This window comes from Anser cygnoides, chromosome 1 (genome assembly GCF_040182565.1).
Source record: "Anser cygnoides isolate HZ-2024a breed goose chromosome 1, Taihu_goose_T2T_genome, whole genome shotgun sequence".
Classification (NCBI taxonomy): domain Eukaryota; kingdom Metazoa; phylum Chordata; class Aves; order Anseriformes; family Anatidae; genus Anser; species Anser cygnoides.
The window spans coordinates 145,500,014-145,527,806 of NC_089873.1; the positions used below are offsets into that span (position 1 = coordinate 145,500,014).

General features: G+C 42.3%; 1 protein-coding gene across 11 annotated transcripts in view; it reads right to left on the minus strand.

Annotated features, from left to right (window-relative positions):
* The window catches only part of ST6GAL2 (ST6 beta-galactoside alpha-2,6-sialyltransferase 2), a 180,519-nt gene that overhangs the window by 30,346 nt on the left and 122,380 nt on the right, over positions 1-27,793 (minus strand). The window contains exons 1-2 of one of the 11 annotated variants that reach the window (XM_066984841.1): positions 21,045-21,062; positions 19,831-19,896 (exon numbers count right to left, since the gene is read on the minus strand). The exons of 2 other annotated variants lie outside the window; for them this stretch is intronic. In XM_066984841.1, the coding sequence (XP_066840942.1) occupies positions 19,831-19,863 (33 nt within the window). In that variant the 5' untranslated portion in view covers positions 19,864-19,896; positions 21,045-21,062. Of the gene's footprint in view, positions 1-2,450; positions 2,469-19,830; positions 20,605-20,653; positions 20,816-21,044; positions 21,164-27,793 lie in introns of those variants that run through there. 8 more of the 11 variants (XM_013190221.3, XM_013190220.3, XM_066984842.1 and 5 more) reach the window with 8 other exon arrangements.

Consider the following 27,793-nt stretch of genomic DNA (forward strand, 5'->3'; position numbering starts at 1 on the left):
TAGGCCTCCTGACTATTTCTTAAATGAGAAGAGATGGATGAGGGAGATTTTTTTTTATTATTATTATTCCTTTGAAACATTCCTCCCTTTCAACACTGTCTATTGTTAAATTAATTTGTATAGACCCCAACGGCTCAGAGGTCAGAAGGGTTCAAGTTGATGTTCTAAGCTGTGCAGTGTTATGTTAAACAGGGTTTTTCTTGGCTGCAGCTTTGCAGTGAGAAGGTCACCCCGGGGTTATTTGGGGTAGCAAATGTTAGCTGTGGGCAACCATTCCCAGAGAGCTGAGAATCAGACTGGGGTTTATTTGATGGAAAGCTTAGGCAGCCCGCACAGATAGCAAATGCCCCTTTAGTCTGCCTCATCTCTTAGTCAGCTAATTCCAGGGTATTAAGAAACCTCTGGCATAGGGCAAGACAGCTGGAGGCTGTATTTCCAGGGTGGGGAAGCACACTCATCCCCTCATGTGGGAAGTGCCAAATTGGTTTTTAGCATTATCACATCATTTCTGTGGTGCAAGCTGTACAGTAGGCAGCAACAGACAGGCAAGCCTGTGGGGAGTGGTGACTGCCAAAAGATGTATATTAGTCACTTGATGGCCTGGGCACTTGTCTTATTGGCTGTGATGAGGCCTCCTAATTAATGAATCTCTTTTGGACAACTTCCTTGTTAGTCCCAATAAATCTGGCTACTTCCTTCAACATTATTTTCAGAGGAGTCAGGCTGCATTCTGTGTTACTTGTTTCAGAAGATGTTTTCTTAACTTGCTGCAAAGAAGAAACATCCAACTGATTCAAACATCCAAAGTAGGATATTTCTCTTCTCAGTATTGCTCGGTGTCTTTTTAATCTATATCTACTTACCTTCTACTTAGGGAAGGTTCCTTGGGAGTTACACAAATGATGGCATTGCTAACCTGAATCATTTTTTTAATGCAAGGCAAGCACCCCAAGTCAGGGCATTTGGAAAGCAGAATCTCAGGTTCTTGTTTGCTCCTGAGGATGGATGCAGGCAGGCAGCGTGCCTGCTTTCAGGTTCTCTGATAAAAGCTAGGATTTCAAGTTGGGAGGTGGGGGGGACTTTTTTTTTTTTTTTTTTTTAAATAATGACCCATTTCTATTAGCCCAGGCTGTAAGAAAATTACTAAATATAGCGAGACTTGCAGTAAAACCCACACGAGCTGGCAACCCAGCAGCTGGAGGAATGCTCAGTGGGGCTTCTGCCAAGGAACATGTCCTAGATTATTTTGTAGGAGCATGGGGGCTTAGAAGCATAAATCTCCAGGTTTTAGTGGGAGGTCACAGCTATCTTCTTCTGCCTCTGATATCCACTCTCCGCGCTCCATCATCAAGTTCAAGCTGCCTGGCACTGAAGCCAGCTATCACTTTCCTACAGTCCACAGCACCGCCTGCACAGCTCAGAGACCACATACAGGTTACGTGAGTGTGGGTTGACAGGAGGGAAGTAAAAATAACCATACTAGCTCTTAGCCTCACATGCAGACTTTGCCACTGCCAATGGAAATGATCATCACAGCATCAAAGGACATGGAAAACCTGGCTCCGCAGTGACTGACTGCACCTCTCAGGTCAGCCTCCACCTATCCAACTTGCAGCACCTTTTCTCACTCTCCAATACACACAGATTCAACGCTCCAGACAGAATTTCCTCCCACGTTTCTGGTCAGGAAGGAAAACACCCCCTTTTTGTCTTTTACAGACTGGTTATGAGCTGACCACAGTCTCGGTATTATAACTACGGGTTTTTAGAGAAATGCACTACATTTCACTGTGCATGACGTTTGGAACAATTTTGGTGTGAATCACTTCCAGGCTCCTCAAACAAAACTACGAAACTGCAGAAGTTGTAGTGAAAATAAGCAATCCTCATAACATATCTTTCATCAGCTTCATCTGCCTTTCAGGGATCCCCTCACATATCCCTTTACCATGTATGCTCAGCCTTACCTACTTCTGAGCCCTATTTTTGCCATTTGCTCTTGTCAGACCTTTGCAGCGCCCTGGCCCTGTTCACAGCAAGATGCAAAATCTCAAAGCTGCTTCAAGTCGCACCAAATGTCAGCAGTGCCTGGCTCTACCACAGAACATGGGTGCAGAAACCACCACTGCGGCCATGGTCCCTAGCACGTCCTCACACACAGCTAACAAAGAAGCTGCTAAGCTATCTTCACACCACTTGCAGAAGTACCAGCTGGCTGGTTGGGGCAGTTTTCAGTCACACTTTGGCTGCCATAGCATTGCCTCTTCACCCAAGCACCAGGCAAAAAGCAAACAACCAATCACACACACACAAACTCCTATATACATTAATATAAAACTGCTGCAACTATCCAAAGATACTCTAAGTCCTCTTCAAAGTGAAATTCATGGATAACCGTAGAGGCTTCTTGCTTTGTACAAAGACGATCCTAGCTGGCTACACTCTTATACCTGAGTAGTTCCTCAGCTCAGGCAAAACCTCATGGATCAGCCCATAAAGCAGCCCATGTTTTTCCTTGGGCTACATTAACACATCTCTGCTCCCCCTCATAAACTGCAAGATGCTCCCAGAGCACCTGATCAGCACCAGGGTCCTGCGAAGCCAAATGCTGTACGTTTGCAGGAGGGTGCATGCTGAAAAGGCAGACTGGCTAGAGATAAGGGCCAGGTGTAGAAACAAGGCAATCAGATTGATAGCAACCACTTGTTTGCTCATCTTCCATTCATTCATATGCACTTTATTAAGGCATTTATTTTTATTGCTGAGAAGAGGTCAACGAGAAGGAAGTGAGCACACAGAAGAAAGGGAGGAAGAAGAGGGGAGAGGTTCGGGCAGGCAGGAAGGAAGCCAGCCAGCCCAGCTGCAGAGCAGCACAGAGGGCAGGAAGGCAGGGGCACCTCAGCACTGAGGGGTGAGAACTGGAAGCAAAAACTTCCTCCCACCACAACTATCAAACCCTCCGGGGAAGCAGCAGGTGAGCCCTGCTCCTGCTGAAGGCAGGCTCTGGCCCAGAACACCCTACTCTCTTTCTACCAAGCAACTCACGGGAAAGAAGCCAGCATGCTCCCACAACAGATGGGAGACCCAGGTGAGTAGAAGGACTTGATGGGTCTTCCCCGCCTTCCCTTCGGCTACTCTTACCCGGGAACACACTCTGCTTCGCACCATCTCAGTGCTTGGGCACCCACTGTGCTCCTCAGATGGAGCTTGGCCCTTGCTCCCTTTACCCCCACGCACCAGGGCACCCTTCAGACTGAGCTTTGTGATGGGTTAGTATCCAAAACAGCTGCACAAGTTTTCCCCTCTTCCACAGTCACTTCACACCCTATACAGAGATGCTCCAAACTACAGATGCAGTTGGTGCCTGAAGACCCCGAGCAGAAGCAGGAGTTACTGCCTGGCTTCAGCATAGCCTGGCTTTTTGTGGGACTGATCCTCCCCTGCCCAAAGAATAAGGTTTTAATCCCTTTCCTCTTGCAAAACCGCAGTCCGGGAGCAGCCCATGCCTATATACTGATGTCATGTGTAACCAAACATGATGGCAGGAATTTCTTAAGGCCTGAAACACAACAGAGACACAGAGAAATGGATAGCCTACTCGGTGTCTAATAAAACGTAAGAAAAAAAATCCAGCCAGCACATACAACTGTATTTGGTATTACTCCCCCCCCCCCCCGCCCCCTATTTTTAAGGGACAGCTTCTGATACTGTACTTGCAAAAACATATAATTCAAAAAAGGAAGGAAGTGCTTTGAGGGTGTTTTATTTAAAGCTTGACAGGATAAACGAATCACAGTCTCATTAAATCACACATCTCAGACTGCACACAAGACTAAACCACGAGAAATAGGACGTTACAAATCCTCATGCAGTTCTACACTTCGAGTACAACAGCTCATTTTATTTCTGCTCTTGGCAAGGTTAAAATAAAAGGCTTCTTTTCTTTGCTCCATAAATGTTTTTAGATGCTATATTGCTTGAACTTAACACAGTAGTAATTGCACTGAAAAAAGCCAATCTGAATTGCTTCCTGAAAGAAGGAAACATTTATACTAACATGCATGTGAACAGAGAGCACAGTTACAAAAGGTCTATGTCAATAGTGTCACAAAACCTTGACCAAACTCAAACTCTAAGCAGAAATGGTTTGAGAACTTCAGTTTTCCACTTCTATGTAGTAATATTTCTGATATACTGAATATCCATATCTCAATATAGCAGTAAGTTTTACATCTATAGAGTATGTTTCTATTGTATGTTCCAATAACGCAAGTCCTATAGGCACTGTGTTTTGCTTCATTTTTTATTACTTTTTTTTATTAGACTCTAGTTTGTCTTTTTACATTTGTTCCAGAAAGCAAGCACCCCCTTTTTTAAAACTCTAAAAAAAGAAAAATGGTAAATAATTTGTTCCAAATTTCTCAGTTCTATCTCAGTGCCAACTCCTATTTATGTTAGCAACATAATTGTAAGAGAGCATTTAGAAAATTACCATTGTTAACATTTCGTTTCTACATACACACACACGTACAAACAACATGTCCTCTACAGGCTTATTTTCATTCAAGCTTCTAGCCTAGAGCAAAGTTTCACCCTAGAAGAAGGTCTGCCAAACTGAAGTATGAAGTCAGTTGAGCCCTTGTTACATTACGAATACAATCCAAAATCAAAGTTTCCTGGACTGCAACACTTCCTCCGCTCCCCCCCCCCCCCCTCTTTTTCTTTCTTTCTAAATATATTTTAATACTTAACATGACTATGCTGATGATAAGCCAACCTACACTAGTCAGGATGTTTGGTTTGGCTTGGTAAAACAAAATAAAGTGGTATTTGTATTGAAGGGTGTTTTTTTTTTTTTCTCCTCCTCCTCTATTCTGGCACTGTTTTATGCATGGCTCAGGGCAATATTAGTTTAAACTACGGTAAGATCAACAGAAATCTTTTCTGTGGGAGATACAGCTGTTTGTAACTTGATCCTAACCACTGGAAATTGAATTCTACCTGACTGGAAACTTTGCAGAGAAATAGGATCTCGGAGGATACCATCAAGGAACCATGAGCCAACCAAAGAGTTGGCTGGTCTGCAAGACAGTTGCATTAGCTAGTTTTGCTATGAAAGTCGACATAACAGAATAGTATTCTAAACTCATCCTCACTGGATACAACTGTGGAATTACCATTTGATGCTAGTTTTTATTGTCATAAGAGACAATGCAATCTAAAACATTGCATTGTTAGATCTACAGGCTACTACAGATGAATCTGAGAAATATAAAAGGTAGAGAAATAGAATACTTATTTCCTACTGAGACAGTTGGCAGAGGTATTTGACATGCCTTTACATCCACAGGGAAAAGTCTCCATATAAATATTGTCTTTAAAGTCTGAAGCTAAGCAGTATACATGTAAAATATTCCTTTCCTGCAACTCTTCAACAGGTGGAATTCACAAAATTTTCATAGAAATATTTGCTAGGATTTCAAATGCTTGCTACATTGCCTTTGGTTTTCAGCCAACAGGCAGTCCTTTGAAATACTGCTGATTTCATTAAAGAGACCTCCTTTTGAAATTGCCTTTAAGGGGCCAAGATATGCAAAAATGCTGCCTATCTTTTGCATGCTCTGCTTAGAAGAACGTAATTCTCTCAGAGAAAAGAGGGAGGGAAGGAAAGGGAAGGGGTCACTGTCCCAGCAGGGAGGAGGATGCCCCACAAAGAGAAGCAGCTCCCTCAAGCCATGGATGACATGCAACCTTCTTCCATCCTCTCAGGAAGATGCCAGGAGCATCTAAGTCTTTTTCCCTCTTCTTTCCATTATGGCATGTTGTCAGCTACGTACCCACAGGCTCCCTCCTGGCTGTTGCAAGGAATAGCTGGGGGAGTGCTAGTTCTTACCTTTCTTCAGGTTTGTGGCCTTCCCAGAAAACATAAGTCTTCCCTCTCCAGGGCACCATCTGCCACTTTGGAAGGTCATCAGCAACACTGACACCAACCATTTGCAGAATCAAGAAAAAAGTTGGTAAGGATGGAGACTAATTTCCTCGTGTTTTTGCCCCTTGCCTAGCATAGTAGAGCCCCAATCCACGTCTGCAGCTTTTAAGTGCTAAATGCACAGAGCAAGTAATAAAGTGAAGCCAGTTCACTGCCCTAAATCAATCAGGAAAAGGTTTTCTCTGCCAGCACAAAGAGAATGTTCTGAGAAAGAAATCTTTGTTTTAACATAGATGGACTCCTTAGCAACACCCAATCCTATCAAACCTATTTTGCTGATGGTTTTCAGTCCTGCCTCAGTTCTGCTCAGAGACAAAAATGAATAAACTAGGATTTAGCCTGAATTAAGAGCTCATGCTCAATATTTTTACCATTTTGATAATTATATTTGCATCTATATTTCAAGTCAGTAATGTTGATGGTGATGTTTTATAGTTAAAAATAGTAGAGCAGGTATGGGTGTGCTGTCCGACACGACGGCAAGCAGAGCAAAATTTTCTCACTTTTTTTTTTTAATTATTGGAGAAAAACACATTGAAGTTCATGCTAAATGTGAGTATAAAAACACAAAGGTTTACTGGCAGCAAGCATAAATGACATCAAGCAGTGATGAAACTCTTGCTCTGGTCATTATCTGTCTACAATCTACTTCAAATTTCTCAGATTTTTTCAGTAATCTGCACAAAAACATTCTCCTGTGTCTGATCTGCTGTGCTTTAGGAAATGAGGCAAAAGAGTAAGATTTGTGTGATTCTGTAGTTGGACGTGACGTATTTCAGCAAAGTGCTGGTAATCCACACTCACTAGTAGGAAATCTGTTATTACTAGTAGATCTACCAACTACTACAACTACTTTGGTTAACTGAATTAGAAAACTACACCAATTCAATAGAACACAATATAGGTACAGTATAGTATATTTCCTGAATTTGTATTAACTTGTACTTCATTTTAATTATCTTTGCCTTGTATAATTTCACAGTATTTCCAGTAACTACAGCGAATTGTATGAAACAAAAATCCATAAAACCTCAAATATGGAACCTGGTATCACCTCAGCTATACCATGTGGGATTGTGAGAGACATCAGGTTATGAGACTCTGTGTTCCCCACGAAGGCATGGTGCAGCCCTGTATGTTCACATAACCCTATCCCTACGCTGCTACAAAGCCACAGTATAATCCTGTAGCATCTTACAGTTCTGAAGTGAAATTTACATAGAGGACTATAAAGATTTAAAGACCAATTAAGAACAAGAACTGTTTAGTAGACTAGTCTACTTACAAGCAACATTTATTCAAAAACAGCTTGTACCTCGCATTCTGCTTTCCCACTTTGAGAGCCCATTTGTGAGCAGTAACAGCAGTCCCACAAGTCGTTTTTTTTGTCTGCTACATACAAAAATGAGCACCATTGGACTTTTCTTAAACAAGCAGATAGACAGTATGCTGTATTCCAGAAGAAAAAAAAGTAATAATAATACTTAAAGTTAGTTGGCAAGAATGGAGTAACCGGAGTTTCAGACCTAATGTCCGTGGGCATAACTTTACTGACTGCTTTTGCACATAAATACTAACACCACAGGTTCATATTACAAATCAGTTAGCTGGATACAATCGCAGTTTAGTCTAAAGATGCTATAACTTCTACAGAAATTCTTCTTTTTTAACCACTTTTTGAGATTGCAAAATCTCTTCAAACTGCTCAGAAAGCAGTGAAAATTAACAGTGAACTAATTTATGATGAAATGGATTTATCATACTAACTACTGATAATTTTTTTAAGCTTTAATTGTTAGAATTTGATACAGCTCTTGATGAATCCTGTCCAATGTGCCTTCACAATTCTCAATGGATAGTATTTATCTGACTTATTTACTAATTACTTCCAAATTACAAGTGTCCCTCAGGTCTGAATCATTTCTGATGAAAGAACAAGCAGCCTTGAATGGTTTTATGCCATGAGGGAAAAGAAATTAAAGGAAAAGAATTTCTATGGATCTGATCAAACAAATGAAAATCTTGATCTCTTTGAAGTGTATTCTAACTTTATCACCACGTGCAGGTAATGATTTGTGTCCGTTAAACCTTCCATGCCATCATTATGCCAAGGCCTCTGTTAATTTTTTTTCCATAAACAGAGATAACCATTAAAAGCTAGGGCAAAAGCAATATTCCAGACTGCAGACACTGTAAATGTCACCGTCTCCATACAGAGTATGGACAAGCACATAAAGAATAATCACATATTTTCAAGCCATTTAAACAGAACATGCCCAAGGGCACGCTATGGAGGAGCCAGCATTTCTGTCAGTAGGTACCATGCACAGTTTCCTCTCCAGCAGCCAGAGAACCCAAGCACACGTGAATTCTAATCCATCACTTCTCCGCCAAGCACACTGTTGTAAGAAACAGGCACACTAGTGTCTTTAGTTTAAAATCAATTTCACTTGGCTTGGACATCAGAGAATAAGGGAAAAATATACTTTTAGTACATGACATTTGCTTTCTAAAAGCACTGTCTTTCTTGGAAAATTTAACATTGTTAATATAATATACACTTTATGTACTCTATATAACTCTCTCTATAGCTACTATTTCTTCAGCATCTCAGCCACAACAGCTGACTAGTGGCTCCAGATTACAGTTGTTTTTTTCCAGCATTACCATGTCACTATAACCACCTCTTGATTTCAGAAACCTCAGGAGGACCAGCATTCCTATTCTGAACTATCTCCAAGACCTACAAACCTGTCATCCTTGCTATAAGTCTTGACCCAATCTGCCTTTATCTTGATGACGCTTTTATTCAGCATGCCTGTTTCCAAGTCATTTGACATTTTCCAGAGTCCTTCTAACGCATGGAACTTGAAATTTTCTTCTTTTGTAACCTCACTTCAGATGGCTGGAAACTATTCACCTCATTCTGGTTAGAAAGGTATTCCATTTCAAAGAACAAAAATGTAACTGTTTTCTTTAGCAGATCTGAATGAAAAATTCAATTTGAGTTTATAACCCAAAACCACAGTGGAGCTGATGTGGTATCACATATTACTTTCTGAGAAACTAATGGTCTGAGGTCACAAGCAATCCTCCTGTTGCTGTGCTGTTACTGACCACACTTCTCCTTTACAGCCGATTCCAAACAACATGGGGGAGGGATCACATACGAAGGGGTTCCTAAGGACCGAGGTTGACTAATCCAGTAGCATGGCAAGGAAGACTTCATAATCTATGACATATACTTACCGGCTGCATTCTGCACTTACACTATAGCTTTGAGTTATGAAACCCCAGTACAGTCCATCTAACAGCTATGATTTTATGATCGTCTCTGCATAGCCGTACCATTGTCCAGCTGTTAAGATTACTGCCTTATTTACTTAAAATGTTCAAAGTCAGTAAATAAGGAAATAAAATCAAGGAATGAATGGGGGTTTTATTTCAAATGTCATACCATTTAATTATTGTTTAGAAAATAAATATGCAAGTTCAGAAACAGGGTTAAAGCGGCACTAACAAACAGCACTGTAGAGAGAGGACTTGGCTTTACTGAGTTTCTCAAGCTGGATCAGATGTCTATCTTAGCCATGCTGAATTACTCAGTAGTCAAGGCTATGAATTACTATTGGCTGATTCCCTGATTAGCCATGGTACTGGTATGCCTGAGACCTTCCAAGCACAGTTGGGGCTCACTGCAGCAGTAGACAATGCTGTAACATTGCAGTGTTACAGGCTATGCAGTTTTCTGTCCCTTCTATCATCTTGTGCAGTAAGTTTATGAAACTCCTTGGAAACTTTCATCCGCAGGCACTGGATGAAACAGCACCAGTAGTAACTCAAAGCTTTGCAGTTCAGCAGTCTGAAGAGTGCAGACACACTATTGCTAGAAATGCCAAGAAGATAAAAATTCATTAGGGTGATCTCTTCCACTCTGGCCCTGCTTACTGAAGAAATCATTCAGGAAGTCTCTATGCAGAGCGCTATAGAGACGTGCAGTGATGCTTGAGCTAGCTCAGTAATCATAAGATACATACTCATACCTATACATCTTGCTTTCCATTTCCTTTTTGATAGCTATGGCTTTGGCCTTTTTGATAGCTATGGATTCACCACATGAAGAATCCTCAGGGCATTTTCAATTGCAAGTAGTTGATATTAAAAATAAATAAATAAATAAGAGTCTCTGTGTCACACATGACAAAAGCAAAATTCCGTGAGTACAGTGTGCATGCAGTAGCTATGCCCTTATTTATCATGACAACCTTGCAAGAGCAATGCATATCCCAGTGACTGCAAGGCTTAATTATTTTTATTCCGTGGTTCAGGAGTTTTCAGCAGGGTTTCTCTACTGCTTGCAGCTTTTGCAGAATGTAGCAGCATATCTGATCACTGGTTTAAGTAGCTGTGATCTCATTACACCCATCCTGCATTCTTCCCATTGGCTGTCTATATAGTGGCAGATTGATTTTTAGCTGGCTCTGTTGGCCTTTTTAGTGCTCCTAATAATAAAATGCCTGAGCAAAGAGAAAATCTTCTGATAGGTATTTTACACAGGCACACCCTTTCAGGAATTAACCCATGATAATCTTGACAAACAACTCCCTCCAGTACACATGCTAACATCAGTACAGACAGCAAACAGCACAAAGACTGTGCCTTGCGCATACATGGAGCACCTCCTGGCCTCGTGAAATGCAGACCTTAGAGGAGAGATCCTGCCTGAAATAGTCTTAACAAACAGTGATCCACGGCACTTTGTCTCTTCAGAAAGCAGCACCTCTGGACTTCCGCTGAGCTTCTCCTGGTGCTTTTAAACTTTAGCCCTGGAAAGAAAAATACAATCAAGCAATAACTTTAAACACTCACAACTGCTGCTTCAGGGTGAAGGCTCATTCCAGCTTGACATCTGTTCCAGCCCTGCTCACTCTGACTATAAAGTGACTCAGTCAAATTAATTCAGTGTCTTTAACTACAGCATATTTGGAGGCTTTTCCTCATTGTCATCTGTTTGGCTTCATATAACAATAGTACGTATCTGCAATGGCTTGTTCTGGTCTTCACATCATCCAGGAACCAGCACTGAGAGTGGAAGAAAGGGATGGTACATAACCAGGTCTCATTCCCACATAGAAAGAAATTACAGCCAGGGCACCCCCAACTTAAGAAATAAGAGGCACTTTAAGGCCCATGAACATTTTCTCTGTATTTTTAATGCCTATCTTAAATTTTGCAGTTTTAGCAGCTAAATGCCTCAGGCTACAGTTGTTTGGACATAAGGAAGAGTAGCTCAAGAACAAACATGGAAAAAATTGCCACAAAATTTGCCACAAAATTGCCAAAAAATTGGCTATTGCCACCTTCATGGCTTTCCATGGCAGGAGCTGCTACCAAGGAAACTCGGAACTGAAGGACAAGATGGCCATCAATGAGATTTTAAAAACCAAAAAGAAAAACTATTTTTTTAACTTATACTTTTTATACTCAAGAAAATAACTAGGCTGACAGAGAGACTCCCTTTTGCCAAGCAGAGAGGTAAAAAGCTATATTAAACAGTGAGCTCTCAAACCAGACACTCCAAAAATCTCTCTCCACTTATAGCAAGGTGGAAGCAGGTCTCAAACTGTGACTCCTCCTCGTATGGATACAGGGCTAATGTTTCTGTCTCACCACATTTGCCTGTACACAGCCATACACCATTTGGCTCCAAGCTATACTGCCCTAAATTTATGCTTTAAAAAAGAAAATAATAATAAAAAAAAATCAATAGTAGAAATACAGTTGGCCCGAACAAGAAATAGCAGTGAACAATTAAGATGGAATGAATATCCACTATGCAGAAATATTTCTAACAGAGAGATTAGCTTTCTATAACAGGCTCCAGTTTTAACCTTCATAACTTCAACAAAGTAAAACCCAGTCACATGAAATTTCACAGTCACGATCTTGTGCCAAGGAAAGCTTCTCTGGAAAGTTTGAGGTAGATCAGCCAAGGCATCTTGGAGATATGAGAGTTCCAGAAAAGTGAGGTGTTCTACATTTCTTGGACTGTATCCTAATTTTTTTTGGCTCGTCATAACTTAAAAATGGTTGGCTTAGACATTCCAAATTTGCTTGGCTACTACTGGTGCCTTTGACTAGTTGCAGGCTATTTTATTACTAAATGTGGGTTTGTGCAAATTCTGAGCACTGCAGTTGTTAACACCACATGTTGGCTTGTATATACTGTAGGCAAGCCAGTCTGGCCCACTTCAGCCTCCTTCATCACCTCATCAGCTATGCTCAGGAGGCAGTGCCGAAGCTCAAGACCCTTCCCTCAGGTCCAATGGGATGTAAGAACTTGGCTAGACTTTACAGTCTCCATGGGGGAGCTCTGTTTCTCCAGGCTGAAGAGAAATGGTCCAAGGGTGCTTCCAAGCTTTGCCAGTACCAAAGTACCTCTTGGAAAGCTAAGCACACACCACGCACAGACGGTTTCCTCCCCAGACTTTGTATTGTCTGTTTACCATTCCTTCAACCCTCACTTAGCCTTATTTTCCCAAAGAACATCCCCGTAACTCCCAAATCTCCCCTTCTCCATGGTTTACTGATTCAATCTATTTTTCAATTCCACAACAGTTGCAAACTTCTTGCAGGGGTCTGGGTGCTTCTGCAGCTTACTCCCTCTCTTTGCTCTTCTCCCTCGGTTTCCAAGAGCCTCTTGCAGACTGGGAGCCTCGTACACATAGACACAATATACCTCATTAAACTTCTGGGCAGGAAACCCAGGGGGAAGATCTCAGCCCCCAAGAAGCAAATTTCCCCTAAGCAAACTAAAAGCTTTGATGAACCCTGGAAAGATTCTGAGTAAGGAATTTGCTCCTGGTGGGAACTGCTCTGTTCACAATCTTGATTTTGACAACGGATACTATAGCAACCTCATGCATCTCTTGACACAGCCTTCGGCATGGTCAACTACTTTAAACAATTCTCCGTAATCTTTGACGTTTCCTTTGACAATGACTATCACCTGCAGAGTCACCAGGAAAATAAGCAGTGCACAGCTGATCAGTGGTGGAAAACATTAGGACATTAAAAACACTTCTGAGTGAAGTATGTTTCTACACAGAAAGTGCCTCAGTTACAAAGAGGCCTATTCTTTTGGAGATGCACACATGCATGACTCCCATTCATAGGAGTTATGCGAGTGCATTGAAAGCAGAATAGACTTGAAAGTGTCTACATTTACCAAACATCGATCCCACACAGAAGTGCCTTTCAAGAATGACATTCTTTGACCTACTGCAACTTACTTTTGCTCTTCAGAAACAAAAGGCTTTGCAACCACCTACATTTAAAGAAGCTGTGAGATGAGCACACGCACACACAAAACCCATAAAATATAAATGACACATAAATAGGAAGAACTGAAGTTTTATCCACACTTCTCATCCAGTTGTGTATTTATCAGAGCTCCTATATCTATCTGTTCCATCATCTTTTAAATGTGGATAATCAAGACCAGCCTGGATGAGACTTTGAGCAACCTCATCTAATGGAAACTGTCCCTGCCTATGGCAGGGGGGTTGAAACTAGATGATCTTTGGTCCCTTCCAACCATTCTGTGATTCTCTGATTCTGCCTCAAAGGTTTGCTCTTCTCAGGAAAGACCATGCAAATCTCAGTCAAGTTTATACACAGCCCTGCAGTGGATCAGCACAAGCATATGGAGCTCCAAAGAAAGCTGCAGGAGGAGGACTTCCCCAGTCTCCCACAGAGCTCCTGCCAGGAGCAACCCCTCCTGCCCTTTGGAAAGGTATTCTACCTCACCAGCTCCAGGGGCCGCTGCATGAGCTAATGAAAAGAGCATGAGGAGGATCTGCAGGCACTTTCCTCCCCACATCAATCCACAGAGGACCAGTCACAGTCTGACCCTAACTTAACACTTGGGCTGTAAACTTACTTAACACTTATATAAGAATTTATTTTTTCAAACATACTGATGGCAGCATATGGCCCATCGACAGGTTTATTATTATAAGACACTTTTTCCACCAGGTTATAGTCTTTTTTATAAACATATGTTTCAGCACATAATAAAATCCTTAAGAACTGTTTCTGAAACATAATCACTACGCAGGCACAGAAACTACTTTTCAAGGTTTGTCAAGATAATGAAAGAAACAATCTTTTAAGGGACTTCCAGTTTTCTAAATATCTTTTCCTAAATGTCTTTTAAATCTAAGGCTATTGAGAGTTATGTATGTTCAAAAAGGAAAGAAAAAAAAGGAAAAAAAAATCACCACTTTGTCAAAGTAATCATTTTTATATTTAGTAAAACTTCTCCTTCCTTTAAGCAGACCTTTAAACTACGCTTTAAATCAGAACACGTTTTATGGGTGAATGATAAGCTTCTGGAAAAAGGTGGCATATTATAAAGCAAATGTCAACATCACACAGCTACCGTCATGCAAACTCAGCAGTGTAAAACCGCTCTTCATATTCTGTGCCCTTCAGCAGCGCTAGTACAAGGTCTGTGTGTGGAGCCAACGTAGTCAGAGCATGGCCTTGCATCTCCATACACTGTGTTATATCGAGTTAAATGTTTAAAAGCATGTCACTATTTGATTTCCCCATAAACCACATCTGTGTTCTTAAGAAATAATGCTTGTTTATGCAGATATAATGCAATTTCTCTGCTAGTACTAAAGATTTTAGGAAGACCCTATGCTGTACAGTGCTTTCTTCAATAACAACAGTACACATTTTTTTTTTCCAATAAATTCCTGCATTCCTCTTATTCTTAATGCTTCTTCTGTAATGCCTTGTGACATACTTAGCCCAAGCAGGCTTTGTTTTAAAACCAACTTCTTCAATATATCAAAATATGACATAACGCATGTATGCTTCCCAAGAGATTTGCTTCCTACTATCCAAGTTTATTGTCTCCTGTTGATAAGAGCCTGCAGCTGCAATACAAACAAGAAATTGCATGCGTCTAGATCCAAAGCCTACCTAAATTCAGTGCGAGACCTCTAACTGAATTTAGGGGACCAGGGATCAGGCCTCGAGTTTGCTGAAGACACTAGAGACCTTCTAGACTATATGGTAGAAGATATCAAATGCTTCTTAAGTGCTTGGAAATATTTTGCAACCCATGTCAACATTTCACTGGTATTTATTCTATATGGGGGAATACTGAGCACTTGTTTTGTTTGTTTTTTTCCCCTCCCACAATGATACTCACCATAAAACATAGGTGTTTAAAGACACTGGAAAAAATAATCAGTCACTAGCACAGCTGAAGTTTAAACAAAGAAAAAAAACCACAATTTTATCATAGACATACTGTTATAATTGGCATGCATGAGCATACATTCAAAGGAAACTCATTTGTTAAAATTAATCACCAACTTCTCAGGCAATTTGTCAGTAACTACGATCAAGTCTGGACATGATTAGCTTCACTGGGAGATACAGTGTGCCCTCTAAAATGCTTCCACAGGCTGACACCCAAAACCAGTGACGGCTTTGAAGAGTCTGCAAGCAACTTCAGCTGAGCCAGGACCTGATCAACTCAGCTGTGCGCTCTACTTCTTCCTGCTTTTACAGATTAAGCCTTTATAGGAGAGACAGGCTAACAGTGCCAGCAATAAAACGCACTCTCTCCACAAGCAGACGGAGCACGATTAGCAATCACACTTCCCTGTGCTGGAAGTGTTTGGAAACACTTAACTGGCAGGATGGTTTTTAGGCTAAGACGAGGCATGATGTGCTTGTTAGCCACTCTAACGAGTCCTTCGACAAGGGGGCAGGCTCTGCTCAGCTAATTGCGACGGCTGCTTCAGTGCTGCGGAAACCTGTCTATTAGAAACCACATTTCACAGGTGACTGAACAGCCATCAGATGTTTGCAGCTTTCATTTGTTACTGACCCGCGTTCACTGCCTCAGCCTCAGGGTGGAAGGCACGATCTCCCCTTACCAGCTCGGAGCTGAACAAGTCCTCTCTGCATACTGAATTATAAAATGTCAACAACATTTTCCAGATTCGCAAGGCATTGCACTGAAACAGTGTTTTGGACTAGCATCTTACCGAGGAACCAGTCTGATGATTTCTATGAAGATGACTTTGTGGATGCATTTTACTCATAAAAGGTCAAATTCTGCACTTCTTGGCTGTGCAAATACCTGAAGAATGCAGGCATTTTGTACCATTATCATAGAATACATCATTGAGTATCTATAGATTAAAGGTGTTTACTTTGGTTCCTGTCCTTCAGAGAACACATCACTGGTGGGGAAGAGACTTGGTATTTCGTAGGAAAAGGATCAGAGCCTTTGTTGAGGAACAGATATGACAGTGACCAGACCAATAGTTATCCTTCCAGCAATGGGCTGAAAGGCAGCTTCACTACCAAAATTTATTAGAGAACTTAGCATAGCAGAGTTACTTTAAACCGAGGATCCTATAAAGATCCCATATCTAATTTTACACCCTTTGGACCCTCGGCTCCTTGAATAACACAATGGATTTGAAAAGCTGCAGAACAAACCACCACATGTCACAAAGTCCTCTACACCTGGTTGGTCACTTATCTTCCACCCAGACCGACACATAGCACAGGGAAAGAAGAAACTCTGCTTTTCCCAGTTAACAGCCATTTGGTTCACATGATTTTGCGTTCAGTCTCCAGAGACCACTCACAGCCACTTCACAACTCTAGCTATAAAACGTCCTAATCTCCTATAGATTTATACTATTTAATACAACAAACAGTGGATTGCACAAAACCTGTGGTGAATCCTACCACTATGACAACTGCAGATCTATACAATGAATAACATTTACTTTTCTTTACATTTGGATCCCTCAAGCGCAACCTTCCAGAAAGCACAATGCAGTAACACAGACATCCAGCTATAAGGTCACATCTTCAACGAAATATAACAGCAATAAGGACCAACACGTCCCAGAGCCCAGCGCTGCTGCACTCCCTCAGCTCCCACTGAATTTTTGGCAGTCTTTGGCAACGTGGAAGATTTAGCCTCTCCAAAGCGACTGGCATCGAAAAGGGCTTTGAAGGCTTGTAGACAAACAGGCTCTGTCAAAGCATCTGTTAGGAGCAAGTTCCCAAGGTCAAGGACCCTCATCAAGAATACTGACAACAGCTCCCTGACATTTAACTCTTCCAGCATTTATCCCTCCAGAAACAGGCAATCTTTGTAAAATGTACACAACAAACATAATGATTTTGGCATGCATTGCCCTCAGGGCCAAGTATCGAAGCACTGTTTATAATCTACATACAATTTTCAGGCCAAATAAAAATAAAGCTGAATTTCTTTTCAACATTGTTTTTCTCCAGAATGTTACTGATCAAGAAAAAAACAGTTTTCAATGCTTGCACCACAGAAAAGACTGGATCTGAAATATAAAATGGTCATAAGACTTATACCTAGTATCAGTTTTGTTTTTTTCTCTATATTATTCTCAGATATAATATGGTAGTTTTATTCAGCTTTTCACATGGCCTTGGTACCCTAAATATGGCAGCATGAGTTCTACTGGAGGAAGACAGTATTTATTATGAAATTAATATATGCAATGAATCACGTGAATAAGAGTTTGCTGTATCCAAACCCTTTACTGTAAGTTCTTCATGGAACAGATTTCGTTCTATGCTGCTACTTTTACATTCTTAAAATAATTTTCAAGATACAGAACACCACTGGAAGAAGTAATTTTAACTTCATTACTGCATTACTACCAACAAGATCACACAGCAACTAACTTCTTTTTGGTTACACAAATTGGAAACGTAGTGGCACAACTGCAAATGAGAACCTAAAAAGTGCAAAATTCAGGAAAAAGCCATGCATGCAGCTGCTCCAAAAATAACCATGGTCAGATAAAAGTCTGAAAGCAATTATTTTAACCGTATATATTGTACACAGACCACTGCACTAAGCTTCTATAATTAAACAAGACAAAAGGTCATATGGTGCCTAACAAACCATTCACTACATTAATTACATTCAAGTGTGGCAGTCTAATGCTTCGTAATAACTAACAACAAGGGAAATAATTTAAAGAAAAGTATCTGATGTTGTAAATTTTGTTTTCCATTCATCAGTACCAATGCTACTAGCAAGTCTTTCTAGTACACTTCAAAAGCACAAAAGGGATACTGCTTAGTGTCAGGAAGAGCTTTTTAAGGGTTGTAAACCTTTGCTCAGAGGAACCCAGCAGTCTTACTTGACAGAAATTATTTCTGCACTACAAAAGTAGAAGTAATGCCAGATTTTGCATTCCTTGAATCAAGTCCCCTATGCCTTTGTTCCAAAGTTACCAGGTCACAGGAGTGCCTTTTTTTTTTTTTTTGTAGCAGCAACAGCATCTCAACAGACCTTCACAAATCTCAGATTTATTTCTGACTCTGTTCCCCAGATTTGCCTTCACACTAATCACAAATCATGTGTACACATCTGCAATTTTAACAGTATTTGCAGCAATTTCTCATCAAGATAATTAATATTAGAGGGGTACTTAATATATTTTGGCTTCTTGTAATGCCATTAGTAGCTAAACATGAGGAAAAGGAGCCAACACCATATGCCCAAATAGTTCAATGCGGACTGCCAGACAATTGCTTAGCAAATACAGAAGAGTGCCCAGAACACAGTCTGAAAATTACTGCAGAGAGATTTACATACAATTTCTGATGGACAAGTAGTATTCCAAAAACTCATGTAAAACCCAGCATGCTCTATTATTATATAAAGTAACTGACATACACAGCATCAGTTTGGAATACAATCATTAGGATACTATCAACAGGATGCTGGGTTTTTTCTTATTTAATTTCACTAATCTGAAATAGGAACAACAAAAAATATATCTATAGGACTAGAATTATTTTATATTTTGCTTACATTTTTATTGGGAAATAGTATATCCAGTTTTATTTATACACAACTCTGTGTTTAATCTAAGAGTGCATAGGAAACAATCACTGTGAAGATTTCAAAGGACAGAGATAAGGTGAACATGGTTATAATTTCCTATGTTTCTACTGGGATACTTATGTATGCAAACCCAACATCCTTTTAAGTTCATTTTGTAAAGTTTCTATAATACTTTCCCTGGTTGCTTGGCCTTTCTTTTCCGCTCCTCAGTAGAAAAGGGATCACAAAACATAGATGTTGAGGTCTGCAACAAACCTCTAACATTTTGTACGCATCCCCCAACCCTGAATGTGCAATATGGACAATGCTGGGAAATCCTGTCTTCTGCCCAGATGAACTGTAGAAGAAAAAAAAAGCGTTTTCTTAGTGCCCATCAGGAGTTGTGGAGGTCATAAACTCCATCACAGAAGACTTCTGCCTACAAATAGGTGAAAGTCTGCACTTACAGGATCTCAAACCCAGCACTTTCACAGCAAATGGGAAGGGAAGCTGAGGTCTGCCAGGATGTACCTTTGTGTTTGAATACACAGGCAGGACCTCACCTCCAGACTCTCCAAGAGCAATTTCATCACATCGTCTTCCAGCAGTGCAACTTTCAGTCCTAGCAAGACACACGCTAAACCAGCAGGTAACCACCACAGCATTTCCAGTCAAATCATCACAAAAGCAAATCTGAAGGAAAAAGATACCTAAATACCTCTAAACTGGATTTAAAGTTAAAAAATACATATGTACTCTTAGCAAATTTGCAAAAGCTTCATCTTTAAATGCAAAAATATAGTAATTCTTTCCCCCCTGCCCGAAAGCCCCCCCCCCCCCCCCCTTTATCAAAATGAGCTGAATTACTTTTCAATGAGCTTTCCAAGACAAATATAAATATATGTATGAAAATTACCTGGATGCAGACACCACGCCTGGAAAGTTTCATTGCAAAGGGTTAAAGTTCAGAAAGTTTGCAAGACTGAAAAAGGAAAAGCAGACTGAAAAACTAGCAAAAACCTTAACCTTGAGGTCTGCTGCTGCCTCCAGCATATTACTTAATATTTCTTCCTAGATGAAGAAATGAGATGACTAAATCTTACTCCAACAGTTATCAAGTAACATACTCAAATGAGTAAGCTGGCAAATTTTATTTCTAGTACTAAGTGAAACACATTACCATGACAGAATAAACCACAAATGATAGTGGAGCATTACAGAAGATAATGTTCCCAGTAACATATACAAATGGTCCACAGAAGTGATCTATGTTGCTTATTAGAGGTAAATTCAAAGAAACCTTATTTTTTCCTCCGAGAATATCGATTTTTATATGCTAATGCGATTGCTAGCTACTTATACGCGCGATCTGCACAAGCAAATGTAGAACTAATAAAAAAAAAAAAAAAAGCCCTGAAAAAGCAACCGCAAGAAAAGGTCTCATTGAGATTCCTGGAAAGCACCGCTTCCCCAAACACATCTATTCAAGCCCTTTAAGCAGGCGAGCCCTTCCCCAAAACACACCCCGCGCGCTCCCCGCCTGAGAACTGTTAAGAGCCAAGAAGCCACCGAGCCGTGCCACCTCCGGTCCCTACGGCTGCACCGAGAGGGTTTCCCTCCCTCCCAGCCAAAGGCTGCGGAGCAGAAACCCTCCCCCTTACGGAATAAAACCCCAAAAAACCACCACGAAGCCCACAAAGCGCCAGAAGCGCCCTCCTCCCGGGGCCGCCCCTAGGTACCTTCGGGGGCGCTCGGGGCGTTGCGGGGCGCTGCCCCCCGAGGCTCAGCAGCAGCAGCAGGAGGAGCGGCAGCAGGAGGAGCAGGAGCAGCTTCCCACAAGTTGCCGCTCCCCCCGCATGCTGGTGGCCGCCGCACGCACAAAGCGCAGGGGCTTGGGGAGGGAAGTGGGGGGGGGGGGCGGCGGCGGGCGGCACCCCCGCTCCCCCCGCATCGCGACGGAGGTGACACGGGGGGCTCGCGGCGGCACCGCCCCCCCCCCTCCATCCCTCCCTCCCACCCACCCACCCGCTCTCGGGAGCCGCCCCCCGCAAGAGGCCAGCCCCCCGCCCGGGCACCCCCTTCGTCCCCAGCCCCTCCCGGGATGGGCCCCCCCCCCACCTCTGCTGTTACCTTTGGATGGGGAGGGGGGGGCAGCCCCTGGGCCGTGCCGCGCCGCGCCGCCCGGCCTCATTGTTCGGGGAGGGGGCGGCCCCCGGCGGGAGGGGCCGGGCGCTGCGGTGAAGGGGGCGGAGGGGCACCTTCCCTTCCCCCGGGGTTGGGGGGGGGGGGGGGCAGCGCTAAGCTTTCGGGGGGCCGTGGCGGAGGAGCTGGAGGCGGCCGAGCTGCCGCCAGGGCTCCCGAGGAGGGCGCGGTGGGAGGGAGGTGAGCGGGCGGGGGCCGGGCCGGCAGCGAAGCCCCCCCCCCGCATCGGGGAGATGGCTGTGGGGGGCTTAGGGGGGCTGTGGGGGGCCGGGATGGAAAGTTGGAGGCACCCCGAGCCGGGCAGATGGGGCTCCCGCAGCTGCAAACGGCTTCGGCTCTTTAAGGTCAGGCTGCGGTAATTAAAGGGAATTATTTGAAGCCCAAAGGTCTCCCGAGAAGAACCGCCTTAACCCGCTCGTAAAAGCGGCGAGGAAAACAAGGCAGCACCCGGCCGCTAGATCCGCGAGCACAAAGGAAACGGGGGCTCAAGGAGGGGGGAAAGGGGCTGCGGGAAATCCGCGCTCCCACCGCTGTGCCCGCGGGGCACCCATCGCCCCTGCTGTACTCGCAGCGCCGGGGAGGGCGAGAAAGGTTCGCAGTGCGATTGTTGCTATCCCTTCTCGGCTTGCTGAGCATCTAAAAACACCCCGGAGCATAGTTGGCTGCCTTTGTTCAGATCGACTCGTGTTTTACTTAGTCTACTCCAAGGAAGTTTTCGCCTAGGAGTAATCAGCACAATGCTTCGATAACCTTGATTGTGCCGGATCTAAGCTTTAAAAAGCGTCCGGGTAACTGGTAACAGCCACTCTGACTCTCACTGTGCCCATATTTGCTGAGAGTAAGATGATCAGAACAACGTCCCTGCAAAAGGCATGCCTTCAAAGCATGGAAAGAAGTGCTGAAACCGACACAAATAGCACTAAAGCAAAAAAAAAGATGCAGTTAGCTAAACTGAGATGTAACTTCGGAAATAGAAGAAAAAAGACACAAGGATGTGAAAGAAAAACACGATCAGGAAGGGGTTAACATTTTTTAAAAAATATGGTTGCTGAAATAATACTCCACGCCAAAAGCAAATAATGACTGTAAATCCCAGAGAAGTTCATCCATTTATTTATTCCATTTAAGTGGGAAGTTTCATGAATTGCAAAGCAATTAATGAATAAAAATGGCATTATTTTTTTTCCTCTCAGCCTAGGACATTGGCAAAACAAATTTCAAACCTAGAGCTAATTTCTTCTAAACTATAAAAATCCTAATCCGTTGGTGTGACGAATGATGTGATACAACTGGTTTGATTGTCTCACATAAGTGAGATAGGACTGAAACAGACTGCGATGTAGAAATATATACAGATTGGTGCTATGGATGCATTGCTGCTTGAGGGATATTCCTGAATACCATTCCTTCAGAAATCTAAATTTGTAAACATAACTAGCAATTAAGTAATGGATTTTTATTTTTTTCCCCTCAGGCTTGCTGCAGCTATCTATGAGACAATGTGCTGGCTCATACAATAAACCACAGGCACATGTTTTAAGAAAGACAGTAAAAGGTAGATACTGCTCACTCTTTTTTAAATTATTATTTAATTAATTGTTTTTGAAGTAGGAATCTAAATTTGTAGAACTCCACAGACTTTCCCATCTGTTACTATTTAAAAATGTGCAGTTCTTTAGTAGGCTCATTTTAAATAGACAGGTGAAATAGAATTCCAGTTTGGTGTAGAATGTAAATGAATAGCATAAATTAAGTGAGCATTAGAGGAAAGCCAGTAGTGCTAAGATATTCTACATGGGAGACTAAGATAGTTTAAACACTATCAGGAGAGCTTGTCACCCAAAGACTCCCCTCTCCGAGCAAATGACTTCCAGAATGGGCTCTTGGATTGGTGACAGATAGTGCTGGTTGAGCACAATTTGTATTGACTGCAGTGGGAGCCATACCTACACATCTAAATGTAAAATCTATCTGCAGGAGGCAGGTGGAGTTAGTCTGCAGTCCGCGAAGGTTTGCTTTTGCCTTTGACATTTTGCTTTTAGCTTAGGCTCTGAACTCCAGAACGGGAGAGAGCTCGCCATCCTGTTTTTCTCACCATTGGCCTAATTCTGTCTTCCAATAGAGTGATGTAATTAAGAACAACCTCCCTGGAAATCAGGAGAGTGAACTGGGATAAGGTCGGTGAGATCAGCATCAGGCCCCAGTGATGCTGGAGCAGCCCGTGGAACAGTTTGAGATCCGAGGACAAAGTAATTGCTGGAGAGTCCCGGGTGGCAAAGAATTTGCTTTCACATGTTCACAGCTTGAGGAATTTGTCTTTTATATAAATTGATAACAATGGGGTAAAGTTATGTACAGATGCCGTTGCTTTGTTACTGAGTTTAACGAGTGGTATAGGTGCATCTATCACTTTGTTTTGTTACAGTGTTAGAGCAACGCATATAAATAAAGGGGATGAATAACCCGATTCACTATGGGTAAGAGTCCCAGTATATTAAAAGCTGTGACACGGAGAAAGCTTTCTCCTCTCCTGGAAAAAGTTTTATAACACTTCTTTGCAGTCATCATTTAAACTGGCAGGGTACAGTACACAAAGATCCTTAAAGCCCTTGCACAGACTCAATCGGCCTTTTCAAAATACTTCCATGGTGAATACAGCTCCACTGAATTACAGGGGAATTTTTCTATTGACTTTACCAAAGTGAAGTTTCACCCAAGTAATTGCTATTTTATTTTAGAACTATTCTGGCTTTGGACAAAAGAGGTGCTCCTAAGGTTGCCAGTAAGCACTCGCAGACCGCGCACTGCCCGTTTCTCATGGTTCCCTGACAGTTTTCTGCCATTCGTCCCTGATGGGACGCGTGTGCTGGTTTGCTGCTCTCTTTCTGCAAACCCTGAAATGGCCTGGGGCTGCACGCCAGCCCTGTTTGAGTTGGGAAGGACAGAGCACACCACAGCCTTATCCCTTTAGCATCCCCAGAGGTGGCAAGTTTTCAAGTCCTTCAATATCACAGCTGTGCCTGCACAGCTCCTCTGTCCGGGCATCACCTTCCTGCTGCGCCCAGCCTGTGGGACACTGGGATCCTCATTAGCACTGATCTGCCCTCTGTGTCTAATCATCAGGTACGTTTTTAACAAACTGCAGGTACTGCTGCCGGCTCCCATGCACCTCAGGCGCATTTTGGTTGCTCAGATGCGGATGTGGATTTAGGAACGGAGCCTACTGAGCTCAATTAACAGCTATCCCTTAGGAGGGAGCGTGGCCTGGTTTCTTTTTCTCATATCGTCTCATGGCAGATGACTGGGAGAATTGCTTTCACTCAAAAAAGAAAGCCATTTTTGCCCTTCAGAAACATCCTGATGAAATTCTCATGGGCTCACTGGCTTAGTTTTAGAAGCGTGCATGCATCCGGCTGGGCTCAGGGTGGTTCTTGCACCCTGGCTGAAGGGCACTGGTGCATGTGCAGGGTGTTTCTAAGCAATCCCATCTCTCTGTATGAAACAGATGGAGAAAAAAAAAAAAAAAAAAAAAAGAAGGGGAGGTTACTCACCAGCATGACATGGAGTCATCTCTAAAGGAAATGTGTATACTGTCACTTGTGTGTCTGGAAAGCCAGCCCAGTTACAGCCCGGTGTTTGTTCCATCTCAGCAAGGTGCAGTAGGAAATGCAGCAGGAGTGGACTTGGAGCCTGCCACCGAGTGCAAGCTGCACCATCTCTGAAGCAGCCCTGGGACTCAAAGATATCAGGGATATTACTTCTTTCTAGTTTTCTCTGCTCTTGAGGAAAAGCCTTAACTTACTGCTGGCCTGACCTGTATTAATAAGTAATTCTTATATTTCAGTACTGGCTCAGGAGTGGAAGCTGGTAAGAAACTCACAGCCTATTCTTTGCTTTACTCTCCCCTGTATTTGCCCTAGGCAAGAAGCATGAACTCCCATGACCACAGTGTAGACTTTCAGCCAGACCAGGGTCACCTGTCCATTTGTTTACCCGCTTGCACAGCCGCATAGGCTGATCCATAGCCCACTTCTGTGATTTCTCTCTGTCAAGGAGCTGGATTCATAAGAGATGACAAAAAGCTGAAATGAAAAGACAAAGATACCAGGCCTGTCTTCAGCTCAGATTTTCTGCCAATTTTCGTATTATTTCAGAAGTCATCCCCACGCTCGGTAAAAGCTGAGCTTCAGTTGCATTTTGCTGGTAAAAGGGTTGGGGGTTTCCATGTCAGCAGGGCTGGGAGCTCCCTCTGGTGCTCCATCCCACTGACCCCAGGTGACATCCTCCGAACTCTATAGGCAGTCAGGCAGGAAAAGCCACAAACATCATAAAGCTCCATCCTTCATATTAATGAGATTGCAAAGCCTCCATGAGCAAACGAGTGTAGCATCCCAAGGATGCATGCAGTAAAACATTCCTGAAGTCTGGTTGCTTTGATAAACTCAGACAACGCTCTCATACACCTTTCTGCTGAAGGTCTGGAAGCTTCTCTTTCCCCCCATTACTATTTATAGCATTGTTCCTTGATTCCTTGTTGCTTTTAATACAAGCTTAGGACACTAAAATAACTTGCAGCCTTTAGACATCTTTTATTAAAAATCAGTCAATGCAAAACTTTGCTGGAATTCAAGAACTGGATATTCTGGATATGTAAATAAACCTCTAGAGATAGATGAGTTTTGGAGCAAACCTTGTACACAAAATTACTCAAAATTAATCTCTGCCTGTACTCTGCGTGGTTGTGATTTATGGAGGCATTATTGACAAGCTGCAGTGGGCTGGCTTTTCGGTTGAGAAGGTTAACTGAAATAAACAGGTTTTTATGAAGCAGGTTTTTGAAGAAAAAATCTGCGACATCTGCTGAATCATCAAGAAAGGAGAATGGAACAAAAAAAGTTGGTTTTGAAATGACAGCTCTCTCAATGTGCAATGGGGTACCGCCTTCCAGTGAAGAAATACATATTTATTGGGATAGAGTTATCAGCAGTGAGGTAAATAAGTAAATATTGTGGGCTCACAATTTTAAGTGCCAGCTCGGAGGCAGCCCGACATGCACAGAGAGGCCAGGGCAGCAAGCAGGGTCAGGATTCACTAGGTCAGGACAGGCAGCCGTACAACCACGCAGCAAGTTGTGTACCTGCTTAGATGAAAAACAGCCTCTCATGTTTTGCCATCAAGAACCTTCATGTTTGAAGGGATGTAGAGTGTTATTCTGCCTGTCCTCATCACCACAGCCAGCATCTGCCTTAACAGATTACTGGTTTATCTGGTGTAATGGGAAGGACCAAAAAATGTGCCCCTATACTTCAAAAGCTCTCAAAAATTCATTCTCAATGCCTGCCACTGCTCCAAGCGACCCTCCACGTGTTTGGCCACTAACCATGGGCACTTGCAGTTCAAGGGCAATGTGCAAGGTTTGTACAGGCAGAGAAGTGTCTCTCAAATCAGCAGCCACTGAGGGCAGGGTTCATATCCTGAAGTGCAATAGTAGCGTTGCAGAAGTCATGTATACTGTTTGCACTTAGTTAGGAACTGAGAAAGTTAGTTTTCTGAGTTGCTTTATATTTTGAAAATGGGTCAGCTTTTTCTTGTTGATTTAAAATGCAAGGGAGCTTTCCCAGGAGTAGGGTGGTTGTTGGTTATTCATTGCTAGTTATTGCTAGTATACCATTTCATGTAACTTTGTAGCTGGACTGGGAAATGCTGCCATGTTTTTTGCTGTATGGAACCTTAAAAAAGACAACTTCTTCTTCTCAGTGGGAGAGTACAGATAGATCAGCATAGCAAAGCAGTTCTCGTCATGCATACTTTCCAAATGCTTCAAGACAAATTAAGAAATATGAACAGTACTGTGGTTTAATGCCTATTTGCATATGTCCAGGCTATGTATCATAATTTGTATATGCAAATACATGTTTAAAGATAGTTAAAAACACAATTAAATTTCTCATTTTGTATCCAACTGTCTCAAAGAGAGTCAGCATTTTTTACCCTCCTTTGTTAAGAGATGGAAAAACTCATTCCTATCTTGCTTTGGTATTTTGAGATCAGAACTTTACAGTGAAAACATTACATTGTTTGTTTAAATAATAAAAGTAGAAGTTCTGATGTTAATCTGGGGAAACAACCTTTAGTCTGCTTTATTTTGTGTTCCCCACCTTTTTGGCAACACAAAAGATACCATACAACTTCACTCTCCCTTGCCAGGCACTTGAATATGTTGCAGTTACATCTGCAAATGTCAAATATGTTGCAGGAACTGGTTAAATAGAAGCTATTATATGAAAAATGGGAAAGTAAATAGAGACATACAAGAAAAGCTGTGTTTTGAAATGGTGTCACTTTTCTGCAAGGAATAGGCATTGAAAAGACAACTTTAATTAAAGTCTTTATTTTCCAGCACATTTCACAGTTTAAAGATAGTAAACAGTATAAGTAGTATTTCCCACTTGGTGATAAAATTTACTCTTTCCCTGAAAATAAATAAATAAATAAATAAAAATTAAGAACATTTTGTGCACGGATTGTTGTAGAATTCAGGCATGTATCACCAACGTGCAGCTCTCTGCTGCTTGTCACTACCCTTCTTCCACAGGTGACTCTCTTATCACAGTCTTAGCCCACAGGTAAAGTGGGGCAAAAATAGTGCTGATTTGGCCTCCGTCATGGTTGGGACC